The 25,359-nt window shown below is 41.2% G+C and overlaps 1 protein-coding gene and 1 pseudogene across 1 annotated transcript in view; both read left to right on the top strand.

Annotated features, from left to right (window-relative positions):
• The first annotated feature begins 420 nt into the window (after nucleotides 1–420).
• LOC114209974 (large ribosomal subunit protein eL24 pseudogene) lies at nucleotides 421–956 on the top strand (annotated as a pseudogene).
• A 900-nt stretch (nucleotides 957–1,856) lies between these two features.
• The window catches only part of SLC16A10 (solute carrier family 16 member 10), a 114,366-nt gene continuing 90,863 nt past the window's right edge, over nucleotides 1,857–25,359 (top strand). The window contains exon 1 of the mRNA XM_028104101.1: nucleotides 1,857–2,193. Within this exon, the coding sequence (XP_027959902.1) occupies nucleotides 1,857–2,193 (337 nt within the window). The remainder of the gene's footprint in view (nucleotides 2,194–25,359) is intronic.

The following is a 25,359-nucleotide window of genomic DNA, read 5'->3' as shown; positions in this document are numbered from 1 at the left end:
CCACTCAAGGTACTTGTTTGATTTGGGGCTCACTCCATGGCGACTTGCTGTAGAAGCTCTTCTATAGTGTTTTGAAGAGAATTTTATGGTTCCATCCCACTCCTGTTTGTTATATATGTATTATAATACCATCTGAGCCTCCTATTCTAACCCAGGATTTTCTCCTACTAGTTTATTAACAAGTAGAGGAAGAAATATGATCAATCACACTCATCTGTATACTCCACCATAGTGGTGGGCACACAAAATAACTAGTATATTTTGACTTTGAAGTGAAGAATCTGAGTAACTGAGAAATTAAGAAGTGTGCTCAATATTGCACGGCTATTTTTCCTTTCTTTCACATACATTGCGGCTCCATGCTTCGGGGAGACAGAGGAGTTGAATATACGTGCTCGCTCTTCACCATCTTTCCTTCATCTCGGCTGCCGCCGCTATGAAAGTCGAGCTGTGCAGTTTCAGTGGGTACAAGATTTACCCCCGACATGGCAGGCGCTACGCCAGGACCGACGGGAAGGCTTTCCAGTTTCTTAACGCAAAATGCGAATCCTCATTCCTTTCCAAGAGGAATCCTCGCCAGATAAACTGGACTGTCCTCTACAGAAGAAAGCACAAAAAGGGACAGTCGGAAGAAATTCCAAAAGAAAAGAACCCGCCGTGCAGTTAAATTCCAGAGGGCCGTCACTGGTGCATCTCTTGCTGATATAATGGCCAAGAGGAATCAGAAACCTGAAGTTAGGAAGGCACAGCAAGAACAGGCCATCAGGGCTGCTAAGGAAGCAAAAAAGGCTAAGCAAGCATCTAAAAAGACAGCAATGGCTGCTGCTAAGGCTCCTATGAAGGCAGCACCTAAGCAAAAGATTGTGAAGCCTGTGAAGGTTTCTGCACCCCAAGTTGGCGGAAAACGCTAAGTTGGTAGATCAGATTTTTAAATAAATATCTGACTATAAAAAAAATATACGTGCTCATTTTTGTTTAAAGTGAAAACAACTGTGCTGTAGTTTAAAAGTAATGTTTTTCCACTGTCAAAAATGTTATTTGAAGGCTTTGGTATTATGTAGTCTGCGTCTTACAAAATGGGCATCTTTAATGTGCCAAGTATTTATAGGAAATTGTGTATGAAAGCAGGAGAAATAATTCAGTAAGTCTTCTTCTGACTTTCTTTTGGGTAAGCAGGTGGCATTACGTAGCTTATATATTATAATTAATAATAAGAGGTGAATGCCAAAAAGCAAACAAAAACAAAGAGGCAATGTTAGTTTGGCTGTGAAGCTGTCAGTGAGCTAAGGCTAAAGAATCTCCCCTACTGCTGTGTGATGACACACCCGGCCTGTACCTAGGAGGATTCGCGCTCCTTCCGTTACCACTTTGCGGCGAGGTAACCTAAACATCTGTGACCCCCCACTGGGTAGGAGGAGGCCTTGCCGCAGGCGCGCGCGCAGAGACGGCCACCCGCGGGCACCTGGGTCTTGGCTCCTCCAGGCGGGTGGGCCCCGCCTCCGCTCTTCTGAAGCCCAATCATCTCGAGAGTCTGGGGCACGTCCCGCTCCAGCCACGCCCCCAGCCAGCGGTCTTGGGGGCGTCTTTAAGAGCCGGCTGGCTGGCCCCCGACGCAGTGGCGGGTGCGGGGCTGTGGATTGGAGGCCCGAGTCCCTGGGCTGTGAGGTGCTAGCTCGCCTCCGCCTTCCTCCTCGCGGCAGCCTCGGTGCCCTGCGCTGACTGCCCACCGGGAGCTCCGCCGCCCTCGCCTCGGCCTCACCAGCCCGCCGGCTCGGCGCTCGGCAGCTCCTCCGCGAGCTCGCCGGCGACTCGCACTTCTCGCGCTCCCCTGGCGCCCGAGGGGGCCGCCTCGGGCCATGGTGCCCTTCCCCGAGGAGCCCGCCGCCGCGCGGGGGACGAGCGAGGCGCAGCCACCGGGCCCCGCTCCTGCGGTGGGGGCCGCTCCGCTGCCCGGCCCGGGACCCTCGGACGGCCCCGAGGCGTCCGTCGAGAAGGTGGAGGTAGAGCTGACGGGGCCGGCGGGCGCTGAGCCCCCGCAGCCTCCCGAGGGCGGCTGGGGCTGGCTGGTGATGTTTGCCGCCATGTGGTGCAATGGGTCGGTGTTCGGCATCCAGAACGCCTGCGGGGTGCTCTTCGTGGCCATGCTGAAGACCTTCGGGTCCAAGGACGATGACAAGATGGTCTTCAAGACAGGTGAGGCGCGGAGCCCGCCGCGCCAGCCGGGAGTGGGGGGAGAGCGGGCACAGGGCCTCTGAGAGCATCCCGCGTGCGGAGTGTGTGTCGGCGCCGGCGTGTGCGCCTAGGTGGATGCCTGTGTGCGGGAGGGTGTGAGAGGTGGTCTGCCCCATTGCAAACGCAGCCTGCCGCTCCAGGGGCCTCGGTGTGCCTGGCTTTGTATTGGATCCAGATGTGGGGACGGTGTGTTTGGAAACAAATCGCAGAACTTATTTGCCCAGATCTTCTTTCTAAGAGTAGGGTTTAAGAGTCTACGGTATCCTTTCCTCTTAAAACAAACAGAACCTTTCAAACCCAACAACATCGCACTGTGAGTTTTACGGTCTCTTATGTGGCCATGACCGTTGGGTTTTCGTTCATCTGCCTCCGGGGCTGCAGAGGGGTGTGTGTGGTGAGGGGCGGCAGGGTTGGCGAAATTAAAGAGATTCCAAGATCACGGGGAGTTCCGAAGGGAGCCCTGCAAGAGCCACGGTTTTGTGTTTTGTTTGTTTGTTTGTTTTTTGGGGGGGGCAATGCGTGCTAAATATAGAAAGCATAGGAAGCAGCCAGATCAGGGACTGGGAGGAGGAAGGTGAGGGGTTGCCCTTTCCTGTTGTGTTCTTTGTCATATTTAACCATATACGAGACTAGATGAAAAAGTGCAGACTCAACATTTTTTTTTCCCCTGTAGGGCGTTATTATGTGATCTCTTGACTGATAGGCAAAAAACAAGTCCAAGACCTTTTGTATAAACTCTTATACATGCATTATTTCACTTCAACCTGCGAGGCAGGTGTTATCAACCCCATGTAGGTGAGCATACTGAGGCTTGGTAAAATAGTGTCTTGGTGAGTAGTAGAATGGAGATAGAACACACATCTTATGACTTAAAGGGTTAAGTGACTTTCAGTACTAAATAAGGCTCCTCCCTGCCATTGGGGAAACTTTATATGATTAATAGTCTTTTTTTTTAACCTTTTCTATTTTTAGAGTGAATATTCCTTAGGTATTTAATGTACATACGAGGAACATGCAAGACTGTTCTAACAAATTCTAAGGCAGAGGTAATATCAGGAGTTTTAAAACCTTATATAAATAGTATTACATGTATCATTCTGCAGCTTTTCTTCTACTGTGCATTGTTTGCAGTTTATCCACATAATACCTCAATTGGAACTGGTAGCTTAAAATCTTTACATTTTAACTCAAGGTTTTCCATTGTATGAATGTATTATACTTTACTAATGCATTCTCTCTTTAATAGCCATTTAGATTACTTCCAAACTTCATATAAACTGTGCTGCAATGAATATTCTTTTACATTGTCTTTGCACATGTGATAATATACCATATTTAACCTGGAATTTCTGTTCCTTAAATAGCTCTTGAACTATGGTGTTTTGCAGGTCACAGTGTTAGAAATGTAATGTCCTGTATTTATTTTTAATGGAAGGCAACTGTTGTAAAGTTCAGCAGGATTGATATGCATATGCAATATTGAACAAAAAATAATTTTTTATATGAGCATTGGGTATCTGGTAGGGAAAAGCTCAAGGAGACAGAACTGACAGTCAACATTTTAAGACTGGTTCCTTTAGCATATAGTATACTCTTGCCTGGGATTACAGATTTTTAATGCAGTTCAAACAAGACAACAGTTTGTTTACCACTCTTCTTGCAGACTCAGATGAGTAGGTCATTTGCTGTCTGTGGGTTTTTTTCTCCTCTCTCCATTTTGAGAGTGAGTGTGTGAGTGAGCAACTATTGGGGAAAGGCCATAGTTTTTCCAGGGATTGGAGTTTTACAGTGTTGAAGCCTCTACCTACCTCCCATTCCCCAAATTCCTGTTGGCTTCAATATCCCGGTACTGGCCAGCTGAGGGTGGGGGAGGGGACAGGAACCTGCTCTCTTGAACTTTTTGAAGCTCTGTATTTTCATTTTTTGATGAATATCCTTCTTCATTTACTCAGTTAAATCCTGACAACTTTGTCATGTTTGTGTATGTGTGGGTGTATATTGTATAAATAGTTACACAGGTATGCCGGTTAAATACTGAAGATCTTTGTGTTTATCTGCATGACTGCTGTGTATGGCTGTGCCCTTGCACAAAGGTGCCCACCACAGGGTAAGTGGTGACAGAGAACCAGCCTGTGCTCTGGGTGCCTGCCTATGCACTTGTAATGGTTCTCTGTAACACAGCTGCTAGATTGAACAGTGACCTTTCCTTGGATGCTATGCTATACAGAGCTGATACTGATAAATTTTAAGGTCTAAGGAAGAAAAAAGATTTAACCTCATCTGTGGAAAAAAAAATGGTAACAAGATTGTCTTTAAGCCATTTAATACAGAGACCTGTGCCCCCACCCCCAACATATACAGGTGTTTCATAAAGTCCATCCTTCACCACAGGCACTGAAGTATTTGAGAATACCTGAAGTCTGCCTGTTGAGGCTTTTTCATTTTGATATTATGGTGCTGAGTCATTTGTGATTAAACATATGCAAGCTTCAAGTACAAAGCCAAAAAATATCTGAATTGTTTAAGGCTTTTATTTTTCAAAAAGTTTTGATCTATTTTCTTTTACCTTATTTATGATTGATAATTCCAGCATTAGAGAGCACTTAATTTTATTTTCATTGGCTTCTTCCTAGTGATGAGCCCAAGGATACATAGGGAGGTAGTGGTGAATGTGAATCTAGGTTTCTAGATGATGACTCACTTTTCTTGAGAACTAACTATGTGCCAGGCCCAGTCCAAAGAACTGCATATATTCCTATTTAAACCTTACTGCAACTCCATGTTATAGGCTTAATTAATATATTTCTTTTCATATGTGGAAACTCAGGCTTAAAGAGTAAGCAGTGGAGCCAGGATTCAACCTCAGGTTTATCTGACTCCAGAAACTGGGTTTTTAATGATTGATCCTTTGCATTGGCTGGATAACCTTCTGCTAATCCAGCGTTCTTTATGTTGTTGATTAATTCAAGCATTAGCAATTGATCGAGTACCATACCAGCAATTCTAGGGTTAGAAAAGAAGTCCGAAAGGTTAAGGTCCCTGTTTCTTGGTCTTACTTTGCTGTCATAAAGGATTGCCAATTGTTAATGTCTCACTGAAATAGATTTTTGTAGAGGGACTTCCAGTGAGAAACAAGATAATTTCATATGGCATTCAGCTGAAGTATGGGGTTTCTTTTGAAGAACCATGTTCCTTTAGACTGATCCATGGTGTGATGATGTTTCCAGACAGAACTGAAAAGGAGCCTTTCTCAGGCTTTCTCTTCAGGGCTATCTTTTTTAGTTTTATTTATTTATTTGAGAGAGAGCGAGAGAGATCACACAGGGAGAGTGAGAAGCAGACTCACCACTGAGCGGAGAGCCCGATGCAGGACTTGATCCTAGGATCCCATGACCTAAGCCAAAGGCAGAGGTTTAACCGACTGAGCCACCCAGGCGGCCCTCTTCAGGGTTATCTTAACTCTTTCAATGCAACTGATGATCTACCCAAAACTTCTCAGGAAAGGCCCTGAAGAATTTCATTCACACTAAGCTATAGGTTAGTTTATACATCTTAATGTTACTCCTTATTCATTCTACAAATGTTTACCAAGTTTCTGACCCTCTCTGTGCTGGGCACTGGAGATGGTAACTGAAGGAAACAAGGTCCGCAGTTCCAAGGATTTTTTGATCTGCTGTGGGATACAAATGAGGAAATATTTCTCTGAGGCATTTGTAATATATCAGGACTCAATCTTATTTTTTTTTTTAAAGATTTTATTTATTTATTTGATAGAGACACAGCGAGAGAGGGAAAACAAGCAGGGGGAGCGGGAGAGGGAGAAGCAGGCTTCCTGCGGAGCAGGGAGCCCAATGCAGGGCTCGATCCCAGGACCTTGGGATCATGACCTGAGCTGAAAGCAGACGCTTAACAACTGAGCCACCCAGGCACCCCAGGACTAAATCTTATTTTAAAAAGCTGAAATTCTAAGGAAATTCCTGTGAATGGTGGTGGCTGGGAAAGGCATTTGATGGCCTCTTTGTTTATGGTAATAAGTCTTAACTTTGTGAATTTAGGACTCTGGAAAAGGGAAGCAAGCTGAACTACAAGTTAGGCAGTGGAACGAGTGAAAAATGTTGAGTGCCTCACAGCCCCACTATGTTGTCCTAGCTGCCAATGACATGATACTCAGAGATATATGCCTCACACATACTGCTGCATCAGAGGGAGCAGGCTGAACTTGAGTTGTCTCTTTTCAGTTAAACTTCTACCTGTTCACATGTGTACAGGTAAATCAGATGCTTTGGGGAAAACTAAAACAGTTACTACAGTTAACTGGAACGTATTTTCCCTTAGAAATCACAAGTGTGCTGGATATTGGAAAACCCATTTTTAGTTCCTTCATGGAACTGATAAAGAATTAAGGGTTTTTTTTTATCTTAAGATACAGCACTATGGACACTCTGGGATCTTACTAGGTAGCGTATTAATCTCATTTACTTTACTGCTTTCTTCCTGAAGAAAGAGAAATATTTTAATGGTATATTCACTTTTAAAATATATTTATTTAAAACAAATATGTTTTCAGAATCAGTATTTAGTGTAGTTAATGATATCCTTTTGAAGATATTATGTCTTTGTGGTCCAGAGGCTTGGTCAAGTAGACTCTTGCTTCTTTCAGTAATTTCCAGATTGTGTTCTTTAATAGTCTTTCTTTAAAGTGGAAGTCTGTGGTTAAATAAGTTTGGGAAACACTGCATGTTATCATCCATTCTTAGGTGTTTAAAGTACAAATCAAGGTATTAAAAATTCAGTAGTTTTAAAGATTTTATTTATTTATTTGACAGAGAGAGACACAGCGAGAGAGGGAACACAAGCAGGGGGAGTGGGAGAGGGAGAAGCAGGCTTCCCGCTGAGCAGGGAGCCTGATGTGGGGCTCCATCCCAGGACCCCGGGATCATGACCTGAGCCGAAGGCAGATGCTTAACCAACTGAGCCACCCAGGTGCCCCAAAATTCAGTAGTTTTAAAGAAAAGTAGATTATCAAAAAGGTCCCAAAAGGGAGGCTCTCTGGCTACAATCTTTGATGCAACTTTGCCTTCCTTATATGAGATAGATTGCTCTTTAGACAGTTACAGTCATAAAGTAGGATTTTCAATAACATTTAGGGAACAATGCATCTTGTAACATCTCTCAAAATAGTCCTGCCGGCCCCTCTGAAACTTCAAGTCAGTTCATGCTCTTGAAGGTTATTTATTTATTTATTATTTTTTTAAAAGATTTTATTTATTTATTTGACAGAGACAGCAAGAGAGGGAACACAAGCAGGGGGAGTGGGAGAGGGAGAGGGAGAAGCAGGCTTCCCGCTGAGCAGAGAGCCCGATGCGGGACTCCATCCCAGGACCCTGAGATCATGACCTGAGCCAAAGGCAGATGCTTAACAACTGAGCCACCAAGGTGCCCCGTCTTGAAGGTTTTTTAAAAAAAAGTTTTCACATTTACATTTATGCTGATATCTACACACTGCAGTTTTTTGCTACACCTAAACTTATAGGAGGTTGGTTATAGTTCAGAACCAAACTGCTATGTCTTGTCTTTATGCCAAGGGTTGTGTGTGTGTGTGTGGAAAGCTGCCTGTATAACTAATAATTTCCATGTCCTAGGAAGGTTTTTAGTAATGGTGTTTTGTTGAACTGATTACGGTGAATGAACGATCTGGTTCATGGTCCAATACATCTTTTGCTATAAGAAAAATGCCTGTTATTTGCACTGGAGGAGGTTGAAAACTAAGAGAACTCACTTATGGCTGTTATGCTTGAATCTCCTTTGTTCTCCTCCATCTTAAAACATCCAATCTTATATGCCATGTAAATTCACCTGGACTGGCTGTTACAATAGGTCATTAGATCACAAAAATGATTCCAGGATTTTGGAATAATAAAGAAAGGAGTACGAAATAGGAGCATTTTGTACTCCATTTCCAAAATGTTTCTGAATTCAGAGCAAGATGAAACAGTGTGAATAGTATATAATGAATTCTGATCAAATACAATAATGAGTATTCCTGTGGGTGTTTTATCATGGAAGTTTTATTAATAAAATTAACTGCTCAAAGAATGAAATCAATAAAAAATAAAAGCATACCAGAATTACTTCAGGAAGGGTTTTGAGGTATCTTTTAGAATAAATTGTACTCTGTGCTCTTATTGTGATTTGTTATATCTTTTTGTATGGGTTGTTGTTGAATCCATATTGCAATTCCTTGAGGCTTCATCCCAGGCCATGTACTTGGCTTCACTTTTCCTATCTTCCTTGGGTGTCTCACACACCCCATGGCTCCAGCCACTCTGTTGGGGTTGTTATTTCCAAATGTCTTCTCTGTGTTCATGACCCATATTTATTATATCTGGACAGTTCCATTTGGATATACAGGTATATCATACTCAAAATGAATGGATTTTTTTATACAATCTTCTGCCACCAAAAACAACAGCCCACTTGTAGATAATCCTATCCTTTCTTCTGAATTCTCTCGGTGCCGTCACCGTCTGGTTGAATTCATCTTAATTTCTTATTTCTCCCTTTTCCTATTTTGTTAAACTAGACAAAATCCTTTTACATTTATCTCCTAAATGCCTCATAAATCAATCCCCTTTCTTTCCTTTAGTGCTGTCTTAATTCATGCCTTCATTAATGCCTCAGTTATTGTCCTAATGCTTTAACTGGTCTCTCTGTCCTCAGTTATACACGAGTGATTTCTCTAAAACATAGGACCATATCATTTTTCTGTTTAAAGGCATCAATGATACTCATTACTCCATCCACCAAAAGCCTTCAAGTTCTGGCCCTTTCCTGACCCATTAGCCTTGCCTCTCACCTCTTTCTGTTCTTGTTCTTTGTGCTCTGGCCATGCTGAAAGCCTTGCACTTTTCCGAACTTATCCTGCTATCTTTTGCCTCTATGCAAAAGATATTAGTGTGTATTAGCGTGCCATTCCTCTCTTCAGTGTGGTGGTTAATCCTTGTAAGATTCTGATGAAATTGTTGGCCATTTTATTCCTTTTGTCATAACCATGCGACAAAACAATGATTTTATACAACTGTTGTTACCTTTTTGATGCACTTGGAACATTTGGGGGGGAATAGCATAAGTTCAAATGAGTTATGAATTAAGATTAAAGTGGAAGACGGAGGGGTGCCTGGCTGCCTCAGTCAGTAGGGCATGTGACTCTTGATCTCCTGGTGGTGAGGTTGAGCCCCATGTTGGGAATAGAGATTGCTTACAAAAATAAAACAAAACAAAAACCAAAAAACTAAAAAACAAAAACAAACCTGAAAGTGGAAGACAGAGAACCTAATTACAACCTATTCTAATCTACCATTCTGTGAATGGCATTTTAAGGGTAATTCATATTTAAATGATAATTTGTGTAGTCCTTTATCATAAAGAGCTTTCATATATATTCATACATTGTTTTTTAGAGTAGTCTTGTAGTGTGCTGTTACTTCCATTTATAGATAAGAAAGTTGGAACTTGAACAGTTTAGGGTTGTGGCACATGATATCAGTATTTACATCTATTACGTTGAATTTAAGAGCATCTTTTCAGCTGGGTAAAAATTTGTACTTGTGTTAAAGCTGTCCTGAAGTGTAGAACCCTGCCTTTTTTCTGCCTTGAAACTATTTTCTGCATATTACCTATATATTCTCTAGAACCTTAATAGTATCTTGTACCCAAGTTATCAGAAATCCTGGGAAGTTGCTTTTGGAATAGAATTCCATTTAGAGTTATTACAATCCAGTCAGATCTGATCTCATATTCAAATTAAACAAACAAACCTTAACAAAACAAACTAACTCCCAAACACTCCTTGAACAGTTGGCTCACCACGGCTCTGAGCACCAGCCTAGCCTGGTGCTGCTCATGAACCGTCGTGTTTTTCTTGGCAGTGATTCAGAATGAGCAACTCCAGCACTCCTGGGGAGCTGTGCAAACCCACCACACAAGAGCCAGTCCCTTTGAGACTAGAGTGTTGGAGGAAAGCAGTACTTTCACATGGACTTGTACCAGATGTATGTGATCATACTTTCTTCAGTAAGAACAGAAATAACTCCCCACCTTGCCTATAGGAAGTAGAGCTAAAAGAACTGAGGAAATGACATGCCTTATTTCCAAGTTGGAAGTCTTTTTTCGTTTCACTAATTTTTAGTTACGGGGATACATATGAAATACAGATGTGAAATAATGCATATGGACCAAAGCTGTGTTTCTGCTTAAATTAAGTCTGGAGAGGTGTATGGGTCTGAGAAGGCAGCACAGTTCCCCCGCCCCCGGGAGGAGCATATTAGAAGTTCCAAAGAGGTACATTTAGTTCATTTTCATTTTTTTACAGAATTTATTTGAGAGAGAGAGCATGCTCCAGCAGGGGGGGAGGGGCAGAGGAAGAGGGAGAAGCAGGGTGCCCAATGTGGGGCTCCATCCCAGGACCCTGGGATCATGACCTGAGCCAAAGACAGATGCCCCACCGACTGAGCCACCCAGGCGCCCCAAGGCACATTTAGTTTAAAAAAGCATAGTCAAGATTATAATTTTGTATTTAAAAAACAGAAAAAGAATCCTAATTATTTCCATTATACACCTAAAAGGAAAGTGACAAAATCTTGGCTGGTGGATAAATACAGAAGCATGTCTTTATCTTCTGAATATTAGGGTTTCTCACTTGAAGGGTAAACTACCCTTGGAGGTGTGCATTAAAGTTTTCAAGGATTATGAGACTTCTATGTTTATCAAGAGGGAACAACGTCGATCAGAAATGCTGCTCTCCCATAAGAAGGAGAATCACTGACTAGAGTTTATGCATTGGTCTGTTGTTCAGCTATTACTTTTTTTTTTTTGGTGAAGAGTAAATTTTTTTTTTTTTTAAAGATTTTATTTATTTATTTGACAGACGGCGAGAGAGGGAACACAAGCAGGGAGTGGGAGAGGGAGAAGCAGGCTTCCCGCGGAGCAGGGAGCCCGATGCGGGGCTTGATCCCAGGACCCTGGGATCATGACCTGAGCCGAAGGCAGACACTTAACGACTGAGCCACCCAGGTGCCCCACTAAAAAGTAAATTGTATAAGAGATGTTCTGTATGTATTCAGAGAGTCAGAATTTATTCTTTTTTTTTTAAATTTTTTATTGTTATGTTAATCACCATACACTACACCATCAGTTCCCGATGCAGTGTTCCATGATCCATTGCCTGCGCACAACACCCAGTGCTCCATGCAGAACGTGCCCTCCCCAACACCCATCACCAGGCCAGCCCATCCCCCCACCCCCCCCTCCAGAATCCCCAGTCCGCCCTTCAGAGTCCATCGTCTCCCAGAGTCAGAATTTATTCTTGTGGCAAACTTAGACAGAATCCAAAACTAATTCTGAGCTATGCTTTATGAAAACAGAAAAGCACTACTCATTAAATGGAGATATTTCTGGACTCTTCTGGGTAGATTGGTATTAATGCCAATCGAGTGGGTTAGTCTGGTGACTTTTTAATAGTAAAAACCTTTTCATCTTGCTTAATTATCCTTTTTATTAGTTTTGACTTCATGTTCCCGTTTTCAAATGGCAGCATCTCAAAGGATTCACATTTGTCAATAGTTGTTTAAACAACGGTATTCCACAAAGTTAATTGATGTTTTAGTGCAGATGGGGGCAGAATGTTGCCATTGTTCTATACTAATGTAACACTCAAACTTTGGCAGCAACACCCCCAACTCCATAGTTATCCTTGAGTGCCATGTTTTTGGATTTCTTACTTTCTGTTGGTTTATCTGTGGCTTCTAAGTTTTCCATGTTGAACAAGTGTTACTTTTATAATAAAAATGTTAATATTAAAAATAATTCATCATTAGCGTTAGAAATATTAACTTTCATAACTATAATAGTAAACTTGCCCGGAGAATAAGTTGTTTTGTAGGAATAAATGATAGAAGTATGGAGTTTTAGTTGTACGTGTTAGGTTTTATCTCTTTCTACTCAGAGAAAAATGTTAATTATGGAATAGGCTGGAAATGGAAAGCCAAGGAATACCAAACTAATTCTTTTACTTTAAATTTATAACAGATACATATATACAAATATTTTTGCATGTATATAGAGGTCATTAGTACAGAGCCACAATCTCTCTTTTTTTTTTTTAAAGATTTTATTTATTTATTTGACAGAGAGAGACACAGTGAGAGAGGGAACACAAGCAGGAGGAGTGGGAGAGGGAGAAGCGAAGCAGGCTTCCCGCGGAGCAGGGAGCCCGATGTGGGGCTCGATCCCAAGACCCTGGGATCATGACCTGAGCCGAAGGCAGACGCTTAACGACTGAGCCACCCAGGCGCCCCCAGAGCCACAATCTCTTATCTGAAACTCTTGGGGCCATATATCTTTGGGGTTCAGATTTTTTTGGATTTTAAAAAAGTAAACTGTTACATACATCTCAATTTTTTAATGCCCTACAGGGCAATCTGAGGCAGCACCCTGTAATCAAATACATTGATATTTCTGCAGCAAAATCTATGGGTATTCAGAGCAAGCGAACGAAGAAAGGCCATAAATAGTCTCATGTCAGTTCAGATTATATTTTGCTTCCAAGTGAGTGTTGATACCATCTTACAAAAAACTTTTGTTTTCAGTTTCTCAGTGAACATTCTTTTTAAGGTACATTTTTCTATACCACATAGTATCCCTACTTAAGGTTTTCAGTAAGTGTGGCCTTCTCCCATACTGCTCCATCCTAGATTACTAACCAGGCCTCCTTTGCTGGATGTTTGAATTTCAGGCAGTGTTATGCAATATAAGTATCCTATGTGTATACATCTTTGAACAAAGAAATTGTTTTTTCTCTTTTGGATTGCTTCCTTGGGGTATATGTCCAAAAGTGAGATTACTGGTTCAAAGGGTATGGACAATTTTATAACACTTGTTACACATTGCCAGATTGTTCTTTGGAAAACTTAAAGCAGTTTACTGTGCACCAGCAATGTATTGGCTTCCTGAAATCCCCACCAATGTTAAGTTTAATTTTTATTAATATTTGCTAATTTGATAAGTGTCAATGCTATTTTTAAAAATTAACTTTAAATTATATTACATTGCTCTTAGGGCTATGTGTTTTCCCAGTTTTTGAGCCCTTTAGAAGTAGCAAAATGTCCTGGCAATTGTATATAATATCTGGAGATACAAGGGGACACATACCAGTAAATATGTTAGAGTAAATGTGTTACCACAAGTGGGAATACTAGGAAGACCTGAGATTATTTTTGTTTTTAGATTCTCACCTGACACACCTAGCCCGTTGGGGCACACCCTTATTGCCATTCCTGTGCTCTCAGGACAGGTGTTGATCAAGGCCTTCTTTTGGGGTTAAACGTGGGGATGGAAATGAACCATCTGGAGACTTGGCTGGAAGGACTTCCTGACTCTTCAAGGTGACACCTCGTCCTTTAGAAGATCAAGTCTGCAAGAGCAGCCCTGTCTCATTGTGTGTGCTACCGTCTTGCCTCTGCCTCCTCCTGACCCAGCCAATTCAGTTGAAAATAGCTTTAATTAATTAATTTGGGTGTATGTGTGCTTAAAGAATGTTTTCCTTTTATTTATTTTTAAAAAGATATAGAAGTCATTTCATTTATTGAGCACAGACTATGTAGTAGGAGTCATGCAGGAAATGAATAAATTTGGCGTATTCCATACACGAGAGGTTATGAGACGAGGCAAAAACGTAAACAACTGTAAGGCAATATGCTACACATGTTAAACGCAGTACGAATAAGATATAGGATTTTAGGGGAAGGCAAAAGACTTCTGAGCTGATCAGGCAAGGCTTCATGGAGGTAACTTTTGAGTTCAGCTTTAAAGTATCGCTAGATTCTTCAGCAGATTTAGCAGGAAGAGGTATTTCAGGTAGAGTGCGATGCCTGGGCAAAGGCTAGGAGACAGCCTAATAATGGATGTTTTACTGTGCTTTACTCTATATTTTATCTATGCAATAATTATACAATATAACTGCTATTATGATTATCATGTTTTAGATAGACACCTAAGGCTAGTGAGCAGTGGGGGCTGGATTTGAGCTTAAGTCTCTTGCATCAGGACCCGGGTTCTTTATACCTGAGTACACACTGGACTTATTAAGTGAATGCAAACTGTTTGGTTTGCCTAGAGCCAGGATATGTATGTAAGGAAAGTCACAGAAGATAAGACTGGAAAAGAATGGTGGAACTAGGGAATGGAAGGTTTGAATGCCGAGTTAAGAAGTTTGGACGTGATTTAATAGAGAGGCAATGGGAAGATATTGAAGGGGTCTGAAGTAGTGCCTTAAAAAGATTTGACTAGGTTGCAGAAGGAAATAGGAGGAACTCCAATTATAAAGTCGTTGGCTGAGAACTGGGTGAGATTTGAGGCACAGTAGTTGAAATGGGAAGGAAAGGACAGATGTGAGACATTTTAAAGGGTAGACTGAGGGAATTTTAGCAAATGTTGGGTGTAGAGAGTGACATGGAAGCAGAGATGATGCCTGCATCTGGAGTCTGCATTAAGACTTTTGAACTGGGAGCCCCACATTTTCATCCTGTAGACAGTTGTGGATGGTGACACTGTCAGGACCAGGGGCACGAGAAGGAGGAATTGACAGGGAAAGACTGACTCAGGTGTTAGACATTTGAGTGTTAAATGCTAGCAGGACATCAGGGGATGATGTCAAGCAGATAACGGGAAATGCAAACCTGGAACCTCAGAGTGAAGCTGAAGCCAGAGGTAGAGCTTTGGAAAGAGTACGTGCCCCTAAGGGGAACATGATATATAATAAGAGAAACCCAGAAATTCTGTCTCCAGCGGACCTGGGGGCTGCTCCTAAGGAGTTTAGTTAGTGTCCATTGAAATCGTCTTATTTAAAAGTAACAAAACTTCGGGATGCTTGGGTGGCTCAGTTGGTTAAAGCGTCTGCCTTCGGCTCAGGTCATGATCCCAGATCGAGTCCTGCATCGGGCTCCTTGCTCAGCGGGGAGCCTGTTTCTCCCTCTGCCTGCTGCTTCCCCTGCTTGTGTTCGCTAACTCTCTCTGTCTGACAAATAAATAAATAAAATCTCAAAAAAAAAAAAGTAACAAAACTTCATTCCTTTGAAAAGTCTTTCTAGCATTTAGTTTTCTTATTCAGATCTGCAACTTCCCAAAGGTTAGAATTGTATTATTATCATTGTCTTAAGTATTTCCAAAGTGTAGTCCTAAGACTTATTTTTTTTCCCTGTAGTTTAGCACAATCTCTAAGGCTATTGGCATTTACTCTTTCTTTCATCCGTGATGTATTAAGCTAGTCTGTAAGTCTTATTGTCAAGGTGTTCTAGACCAAGGGACTATGAGAATAGCTTAGAATGGTTTTAATTAATTTATGTAGTTCAAATTTAAATGTGAAGTATTGACGGTGGTGGAAAACCCGTTCAACAGGCAGATGTTATCTTGTAGATCCCTCTTCACAGGGTTTAGTAACTGAGTCAGCTACTTCATTTACAATTCATAATGAAAACAGCTAACTCTTTTCAGGGTAGGCTCCCTTTTTTAAAAAATTGTCTAGGAAGACTAGGAAACTAGTATAAATGAATTTAAGTTCTCTGACTAGGAGTAGGGTGGAATATTGTGCAGTTTGTTAAGAAACAGGACTGACTTGTAATTCCGTCGCACTAGACATCTGAGGTTTGGCAGGGACAGGAGGAGCTGTCCTCATGTGCTTGCTGGCCGGGCATGGAGTTGGTCCTAATTCAGGTAATGACCGGCTGTCTGGCTACACCCAGGTGTATTTTGCCTTAGTTTTGTGTCATATAGCATAGCAGCGAGAGACTCCAGCAAGGTAGTAGTAGAAGGTCATTGTGCTTTTGGAGGCATGAAGCACCACCGATATGCCAAACAGTATTGTTATTTTTTTTTTAAGATTTTATTTATTTATTTGAGAGAGAGAGAATGAGAGATAGAAAGCACGAGAGGGAAGAGGGTCAGAGGGAGAAGCAGACTCCCCGCTGAGCAGGGAGCCCGATGCGGGACTTGATCCTGGGACTCCAGGATCATGACCTGAGCTGAAGGCAGTTGCTTAACCAACTGAGCCACGCAGGCGCCCTAAACAGTATTGTTATTGAGCAGCTTGGCACAGAGCCGACCCGTGGGCATGTGTGTTGACTCACGTGCTGTGCTGTAATCTCTCAGAACTCGGTCCTGAATTGCTCTCCTGTGATTCAAGCCCAGCTGAAGGTGTTGGAAGTGCAGTGACCCTGGTGGGAGAACCTGTAAGCGCAGGGGGCGGATGAAAGGGAATTGATAGTTGTGTAAGAAGAGGCTATCTGCCTTTTTGGGTAAGACACTCTTACCTTTCCAGTAACTGTTTTGTTTTCAATATCATTTGACTTCATCTGCAAGGTCTGTTTTAAAACAAACGTCCGGGTCTAATGCAGTCTTTTGACCGTGCTTGTCTCCTGTTGTGCTCGCTAGGATGACCTGATGTACTGGTTTGCTGACAAGTACATTTGATATCTTGTGCTTATGGAGAGGGGAGGAAAAGGGAAGTCCAGTGAAAGCACTTTTTCCTCAGAGTTTGATAAACAGAAGCCATGTAGTCTTTTAAAGCCCATGGCAATACACCAGGCAGAAAAAGACTTTGCTAATAGCAAAAGTCAGGAATCACAAACTAGCAGTGTAGGTTTTGGGTATTGACTTCAAAACACACTGTTTTCTATAACTTCGCATTCATTTGTTATATGTATGCTGTTATAGTTTTGTATATGTGGTAGTTGTTTTTTGTAACTTTTTTTTTTTAAAGATTTTTATTTATTTATTTGAGAGAGCGAGAATGAGAGAGAGAGAGCACATGAGAGGGGGGAGGGTCAGAGGGAGAAGCAGACTCCCTGCTGAGCAGGGAGCCCGATGTGGGACTCGATCCCGGGACTCCAGGATCATGACCTGAGCTGAAGGCAGTCGCTTAACCAACTGAGCCACCCAGGCGCCCTGTTTTTTGTAACTTTGATTAGAAAACAGATAATGAGTCACTTAAATCAAAAGGCGGACTATTACTCTTTTTGGAAAAAAATCTAGTAGAAGTAATGCTTAATCCAATTAATCTGTCTTCTTCCTCTAATTCATCATGATAACTTCAGGTGTCTGGTGGCAACTGAGAATTGTTATGGAAAAATGTCAAGGCAATGTAATCCCCATTATTTATGGTCCCTTAAGAGGATAAATTAATCATTGGTCACTAATCTTTGGATAATTACTCTATTTAGCTGGAAATATCCTTAATTTTTTGGAAAGCAAGTCAGTGACTTAGTAGAACTGTCAAAATTGATCAGCTTTTCTAAGTCAAATAATAAGTGCATGGAAACTAGTTGCCTGCAACCCTTTCTGTCCTGCACTGTAGCATGATCATCCTAAAACCCTGCCACTGTAAATGGAACAACAGGAAAACCTATTAATACACAACCTTGTGGTTTTCAGGTGGGCATTCAAAGCCTGTTAGTTGAGGATTAACATAGTTGCCATAACAGGTGAAGGCTTGTGACCTGTGTATGTGGTTTTGGTTATTAGAATTAGGCAAATTAATTACATTATAACATTGGCTTGAATATAGGTTGTTAGGAAGTGAGTCTTTTGGGGACAGCAATTCCATTGACTTGTGCATTGAATAAATATTTTGAAGAAGTCAACTTTAAGTACTGTATTAGTTGCTAGGGATGGGGCTGGGAATAAAGAAAGGTATACATTTCAGTCCCAAAGGAATTAAAAAAAAAAAAAGGAAGAAGTCTTAGCCTTGTGTTTTTAGCATGGGTAAAGTGTCTCAAATGCAGACTAGTATTCACTTTTTGGAGTTTGAGGTCCTCATTCATGAGGTTCCCAAAGAATCTTTATATTTAAGAGTAAATGGAGGGGCGCCTGGGTGGCTCAGTCATTAAGTGTCTGCCTTCAGCTTGGGTCAGGATCTCAGGGTCCTGGGATGGAGCCCCGCATCGGGCTCCCTGCTTGGCGGTGAGTCTGCTTCTCCCTCTCCCACTCCCCCTGCTTGTGTTCCCTCTCTTGCTGTGTCTCTCTCTGTCAAATAAATAAATAAAAATCTTTAATAAAAAAAAAGAATGAGGTTGGTATGTGGGTGGAATCAGAGACATATTACTTATTTATCACAAAGTAATGCCATTTTGATGATAAAATTCACCTGTGTATGTTACAAATTGTTGCTTTTATAAGGTTTCTGGAAATAAAACAGAATTCTGCTAAGTATTGTTTCCAGTCACTAGAGAAGGATTTGTGTCATTACGAGAAACATAAGACTATATGTGGGACTATTTTTTTTTTAATTTTTTAAAGATTTTTTATTTTATTATTTATTTGACAGAGAGACAGCGAGGGAGGGAACACAAGCAGGGGGAGTGGGAGAGGGAGAAGCAGGCTTCCCACGGAGCAGGGAGCCCGATGTGGGGCTCGATCCCAGGACCCTGGGATCATGACCTGAGCCGAAGGCAGACGCTTAACGACTGAATCACCCAGGTGCCCCGGGACTGACTGACTTTAGAACCAAAATGTAAGTTAGGACTTTAGAAAACAATTGAAGGTTTAGAAAAAAAAATTTTTTTTAAAGATTTTATTTACTTGACAGAGAGAGACAGCGAGAGCAGGAACACAAGCAGGGGGAGTGGGAGAGGGAGAAGCAGGCTTCCCGCAGAGCAGGGAGCCTGATGCAGGGCTCGATCCCAGGACCCTGGGATCAGGACCTGAGCCGAAGGCAGACGCTTAACGACTGAGCCACCCAGGCGCCCCGAAGGTTTAGAAATCTTAACTAGGACACATTTTAGAAGGCTCATTTTTTAAAAAAAATATTTATTTATTTTAGAGAGTGAGAACATGGGGGAGGGGCAAAGGGAGAGAGAGAATCTCAAGCAGACTCCTCAGTGAGCACGGAGCCCAATGTGGGGCTCAGTCTCACGACCCTGAGATCATTACCTCAGCCAAAATTAAGAGTCAGACACTTAACCGACTAAGCCACACAGGCGCCTTGGTTCAATTAATTTTTCTAAAATCCAACTTTATTGAGGGATAATTTCATATAAAATTCAGCGATTTTAAGTCTACAATTTGATGAGTTCTGACAAATGCGTACAGTCATGAACCACCATCACAATCATGATCGAGCCTTTCCATCACCCCCAAGATGTTCTCTTGTGTCTCTTTCCAGTCAGTCTTCCCCTTTATCCTGGCCCCTGGCAATGGCTGACTGCTTTCTGTCACTATGGTTTTGCTTGCTCTAAAATTTTGTATAAAAAGAATCATACAGTATTTTTTCTTTGTCTCTAGTGCGCGCTCAGCATGATGGTTTTGAAGATTCACCCATGTTGTTGCATATATTAGTAGTTCATTTCTTTTTATTGCTGAGTAGTATTCCTTTGTATGCTTATACTACAATTTTTATCCATTCATACTTTACAAAAAAAAGATTTTATTTATTAGGGTGGGGGGAGGGGGAGAGAGAGCCAGAGAGAGAGCGTGAGCACAAGAAGGGGGAGCGGCAGACAGAGGGAGAAGTGTGCTCTCCACTGAGCAAGGAGACCAATGTGGGACTTGATCCCAGGACCCTGAGATCATGACCTGAGCCAAAGGCAGATGCTTAATTGACTGATCCGCCCAGGCGTCCCTCCATTCACATCTTGATGGACATTTGGATTGTTTCTAGTTTTTGCCTGTTATGAATAGTGCTCCTTTGAACATTTGTGTGCAGTTACCTATGTTTTCATGTCTCCTGTGCACCTTATTTTAAATTTATACTTATCTGAATTTTTAAATTTCACAAGAGGATGATATTTATTTATTTTTAATTAAAAGAAATTGTGACTGAATGAGGAGGTGGAACAGTGAGTGGAAGACTCTGGAAAGACAGATTTTTCACTTGGGTAGTTGGGTGAATTGTGGTATTCCCAATCAAGAGAGTCAAATATGGCTGAAATTTACTTTTTTAAAAAGATTTATTTATTTTTTAGAGAGAGCGCGCACACAAGTGTGTGCGCCCGAGCGGGGGAGGGGCAGAGGGAGAGAGAGAAGCAGACTTCCTGCTGAGCATGGAGCCCAACCAGGATTCTATCCCATGACCCTGAGATCATGACCTGAGCCAAAATCAGGAGTTGGATGCTTAACTGACTGAGCCACGCAAGCACCCCTGAAATTTCCTATTTTTGAAAGAGACTGAAGAGGGTCCATTGAAATGAGTCCATGGGAAATCACTGATGACTTCAGCTAGCTTACACTCATTGGTGTGGGTGGAGGTGAGTGGGGCTTGATTAGCTTGTGGAGCAGTGAATGGGGAGTAGAGATGGGGGCTGGGGGCTGAGAAGTAACGAGGAGAAATAGGGTGGTAACTAGAGGAGGAGTAGCATCAGGGGTTGTTAATAATTAACTTTATAAAAGATGGGAGTAGCCTGAGGAGTGGGAGCCTGTAGAGAGGGAGATTAAGTTACCAAGTGCGAGAATAGAGTAAGGTTCATGGGCAAGTCAGATAAGGAATCCAAGCACTGCTGGTGGTGCTGGTGGTGGGGGGGGGGGCGGGGGTTGCCAATCAGGTACCACTGATTCAGGACCTGGAGAGAAGAAAGTAAAAACAGGAGCAAATGGAGGTAGGATTGCTGAGGATCAGGAAGCTGAGGGGGCTTTTGTTTTCTCTGAGACGTTATTTGTTAAGTGTCATGTATTCGGGTAGAGGAGCAGATCTGAAGAGAGTGGCAGAGGTTTGGGAGCTGAGGAGTGAGAAGAAAAAGGAATGATAACAGCTCTGAGAACTCAACCAAGATAGGAAAATGTGAATGTGTGGTGAAACCAGTTTCTAAGACTGTGGCTTTTTCTGCACCCCACCTTCTCCCCCAGCTATGCTCCACAGCCTGATAGTGACCAGGGAAGGTGAACTGAACAATCGATGTAAATTCGGAAAAGAATCAAAGCAATTTTACATTTTTTGTCTGTTTTCAGCTCTATGCTGTGTGGCTTCCTCTTCTCTCTACCTTTTATACACCTTGTGTTTTTGGTAAAGTTGATTAAACATTTAACAACCAAATGTAGTTTTTTAAATTGTGGTAAAGTATATGTAACATAAATTTTATCATTTTAACGACTATTAAGTGTACAATTGAATTGCACTAAGTATATTCACCATGTTGTGCACCCATCACTGTCCTACAATTTTAATTTGAGGCATGACTTTATCATTTCTTTTCCTCTCTTTCTGTTACTCCTGATCAATAAATTCAACATAGTCCTTTACTGGATACAGTATTTGTATTTTTGAGATTGAGATACTGATAATAGTAGGTACTGAGCTTAACTCTGGCAGGTGCTGTGCAAGGCACAAATTACGGCATTAGCTTTCTCGGTATTTAGTTGTAATTATTTGTTAATGTCTGTCTTCCTTACTAGGCTTGTAAGGTCCGTGAGTGCAGAGGCTATCTATGTGTGTCTTATTTACAGTTTTATCTGTACTGCCTGGCATAGTGCTTGGCACATAGTAGGCATTCAGTGGAGTTCTTGAGCACATGAAAATCCTTTACTGAAAATTTATTTCAGTTTAATAAGTTCTTTCTGAATGCTTCATATAAAGTAGGCAAAACTTGTTATTCACACATTAATACAGATTATAGGGCCTGCCACATTCCAGTGTCTAGTTAATTAGTAGAAATCAAAAAGGGTTTATATTTGCAATTTCACCTTGGAAGGTATTAGAAAAGATTGTGCATTAAACAAATGGTTGTACAGAATTGGCAGCAATAATCCCAAAGCTTGAAGGCTGTAGGTTAATTAGGATAACCTCGAAGAAAGTGAGTTAATCAAATTTGAGAGTTGAAAAAATGTTCCAATCATTTATGTTCACGTACACTTCAAATATATCAGCAGGTAACAAGAACTTTAGTTGCAGAATACTCCCAAAACAGCGGAATGCACGTGGATTTTATGGCTTATGGTAATGTTTTGGAGAAAGAAAACTTACAAAATTGTTTGGGGCCGTTTGGTACTATTACCCTGTATGAAATAAAAAACACTAGAGTTTAAAATATTACCCTTATTAAAGATGAAAATATATAATGTATTAATAAACTAGGAATTATATTTTTATAGTTACATTTATTAATGGATTCAGGAATACTTTTTATTTAAGAAATATGCACAAATATGGGGATTTCTCTGTTAACTGGTATTAGATAAATATAATTTTTTTCCCCAACTGGCTTATGTTTAAATGGATGTAATGGGGCAAAATACACATATAAGAATTAATTAGCAATAAAATAACATCCCTATAAGAATAATCACAGTATGTCCTCTGATTCTGAAAGGTAAGGGCTCTGTGTTTGTGTGTAGAAAAACCCACTGAGGTCTTTTTAAAAAAAAAATCTGCCTCCAGTAAGGTATTTTTGGATCATATGGAAGGAATAAAGAAAAGCTATTAGGAGCTCTAGTCCTATTATTTTCTTACCCTTTTTCACTCTCAGTAAGCTGAAACTGGAGTTTGGTTTTAGGAACAGTAACGGAAATTTTCTTACGTACCATCAGCAAAATCTAATCCTGAGTGATTACTAAGGCTTTTCAGTGTGTTTGTGTGTTTGTGTGGGTATGCATGTGCGTAGGAGAGCAGACAGACAAAAGACATAGATCTTTGAAATGGACTTACTCCACTAAAGTAATAAGAGCAGGCAGTGAGGGGAGAGAAGGCTTGGGGGGAGGGGAGGGGCAGGGAGGAGCAGAATCAGAGGAAACAAAGCCTGAGGCTCCAGTCTTGGTTGTGTAAATGCTGCTCTGTCGCCTCATCACTGAGGCCTTTCTTATCCTGATGCTTGTGTTCTGCCCACTTTGTGGGCGTGAGAGGAATGGGCTGTGTGAAGGTGGGATCTGGGGGTCTTAGTGCCTGCTAGGCTGACATGAGCAGGTTGCATCTCGGGCTGGGCTCTGGGGTAACAGCAGCACAAATATCTAGGAAAGAAATTTTCCTGTCATCATTTTTATTCCTGTGTCATCATGTTTAGTTATTCAGGGGTCTGGTGTTGCCAGTTACTCAGAAATCAAGCAAGCAGCTTCTTCTGTTGGTTTTCTTCCTTTTTTTCTTATTTCTGTCTTGTCTGTTACTCCTTTATTTTAGTCAAGCAGGCACATTAAAAAAAAAAAAAAACATAGAGGTTACCATTTCCACTAGCAAGCATTTCCTCCTTACCTCACTGACTTCTAATCCTGCTGTGTAATGGTGAATTAAGACATTTAAAGATGTTGCATTCATGTAGTAACACTGGTAAATCTCAAGAATATAGTACTTGAGTGAAAATATGAAGTTGTAGAATGTTTAATATGATACATCTACATTTCATTTAAAAACGTGTAAAACAATACTACATTTCATAGAATCTAAAACGCTATTGAAGCTAAGATCCACCACTATTGTATATACATTGAATTTATTGATTGTAATATACATCCTAATTTTATAGATGTTTGAATATGAAAAAATGCATCTTAGAATTGAAGAAATCAGGTAGATTTATTTTATTTTATTTTTTTTTTAAAGATTTTATGTATTTGACAGCGAGAGAGAGCAAGAGAGCACAAGCTGTGGGAATAGTAGAGGGAGAGGGAAAAGCAGGACCCAGGCGCCCGGTAGATATATTTTATTGAAATGGACTTATGTAATAAAAATATGCATAGAGGGGCACCTGGGTGGCTCCGCCAATTAAGCGTCTGCCTTCAGCTCAGGTCAGGATCCCGGGGTCCTGGGGTCAAGCCCCACATCAGGCTCCCTGCTCAGTGGGGAGCCTGCTTCTCCCTCTCCTTCTCCCCTCCTTGCTCTCAAATAAGTAAATAAAATCTTAAAAAAAAACCCATATATAGAAATGATACATAGCCAATTCAGGATGTAGCTCATCTCTATGAAGGGAAGGATGTAGAGGACAGGGCCGCACAAGGGGCTTCAACCCTAGAATTTATTTTTTAAAGTCTAAAGCAAATATTACAAAAAAATAAGATTAGACAAACCTGGTTGGTGAATTCCTGTACTTTTCTGTATGCTGTATTTCGTAATGAAAATTATATATTTAAAAGCTACATAAAAAGCAAGTTGCAAAAGTCTATATATAGTGGATCCTATTTTATCTTCTAACAGTATTTGATTTTGTGTTCTTTCAGGCTTTTTCCTACGTCTGTCATATCATAGCAGGTTTTGTTGTTGTTGCTGCTGCTGTTGTGGGAAAGCTGGGTGCTTCCTACATTTCCATTTTTTTGTGTGAATTAAGAGACCTATCATGTGCTATTTTAATAATGATAAAAAGGGCAAAGTTTTTAATGCTAAAGATGTCACAGAATGAATAGGATTGGCTGGCATTATTTCTTGGTGTTAATAAGTAGTAGGAAAATGTTTCCATTTTTTTATTTCTTTGAAGCCATTTTTCTGGTTGCTGCCTTACTCTTTCTTTCTTAGTCATAAGGTGTCTAGAGAGGTCAGGTCTTGAGAATAAAAATTGTACAAGTTGAACAGAGTAAGTACTGTCAGAACACCTGGCTGGCTCAGCCTGTGGAGCATACGACTCTTGGTCTGGACGTTGTGAGTTCCAGCCCCACGTTGGGTGTAGAGCTTACTTAAAAAAAAAAAAAAAAAGTACTATCATGCCTAGAAATCTGATAAAGACCCTTTTGGAATAGGGTCATGGTGGCACCTGGGTGGCTCAGTTGGTTAAGCGACTGCCTTTGGCTCAGGTCATGATCCTGGAGTCCTGGGATCGAGTCCCACGTTGGGCTCCCGGCTCAGTGGGGAGCCTGCTTCTCCCTCTGACCCTCTCCCCTCTCATGCTGTTTTTCTCTCTCTCTCAAATAAATAAATAAAATCTTTAAAAAAAAAAAAAATCGGGTCATGAAGCTTATGAACTTTTTTTTTAATCCTTTTACTAAAACCTAGAAAGTGTTTTACCCTGCTACCACCAGATGAAAGGACAGCAGTAGGGTGTTTGCTTATTATGCCCAAAGCAGTGAGGAATCTAGGGGCTGAAAGGGATATTGTTTGATCACATTACCTTTAGGGGTCCTTAGCCTCCTAAATCCATTAAAAAAGGAGTATTTTTCATATCCCATAATATT

The sequence above is a fragment of the Eumetopias jubatus genome, unplaced genomic scaffold, assembly GCF_037043125.1.
Source record: "Eumetopias jubatus isolate StellerSeaLion01/CBP00866 unplaced genomic scaffold, mEumJub1_p1.0 scaffold_6, whole genome shotgun sequence".
NCBI classification, from domain to species: Eukaryota; Metazoa; Chordata; class Mammalia; order Carnivora; family Otariidae; genus Eumetopias; species Eumetopias jubatus.
Note: the sequence above shows the minus strand (reverse complement) of the source record. Positions and strands in the feature narration are given on the sequence as shown.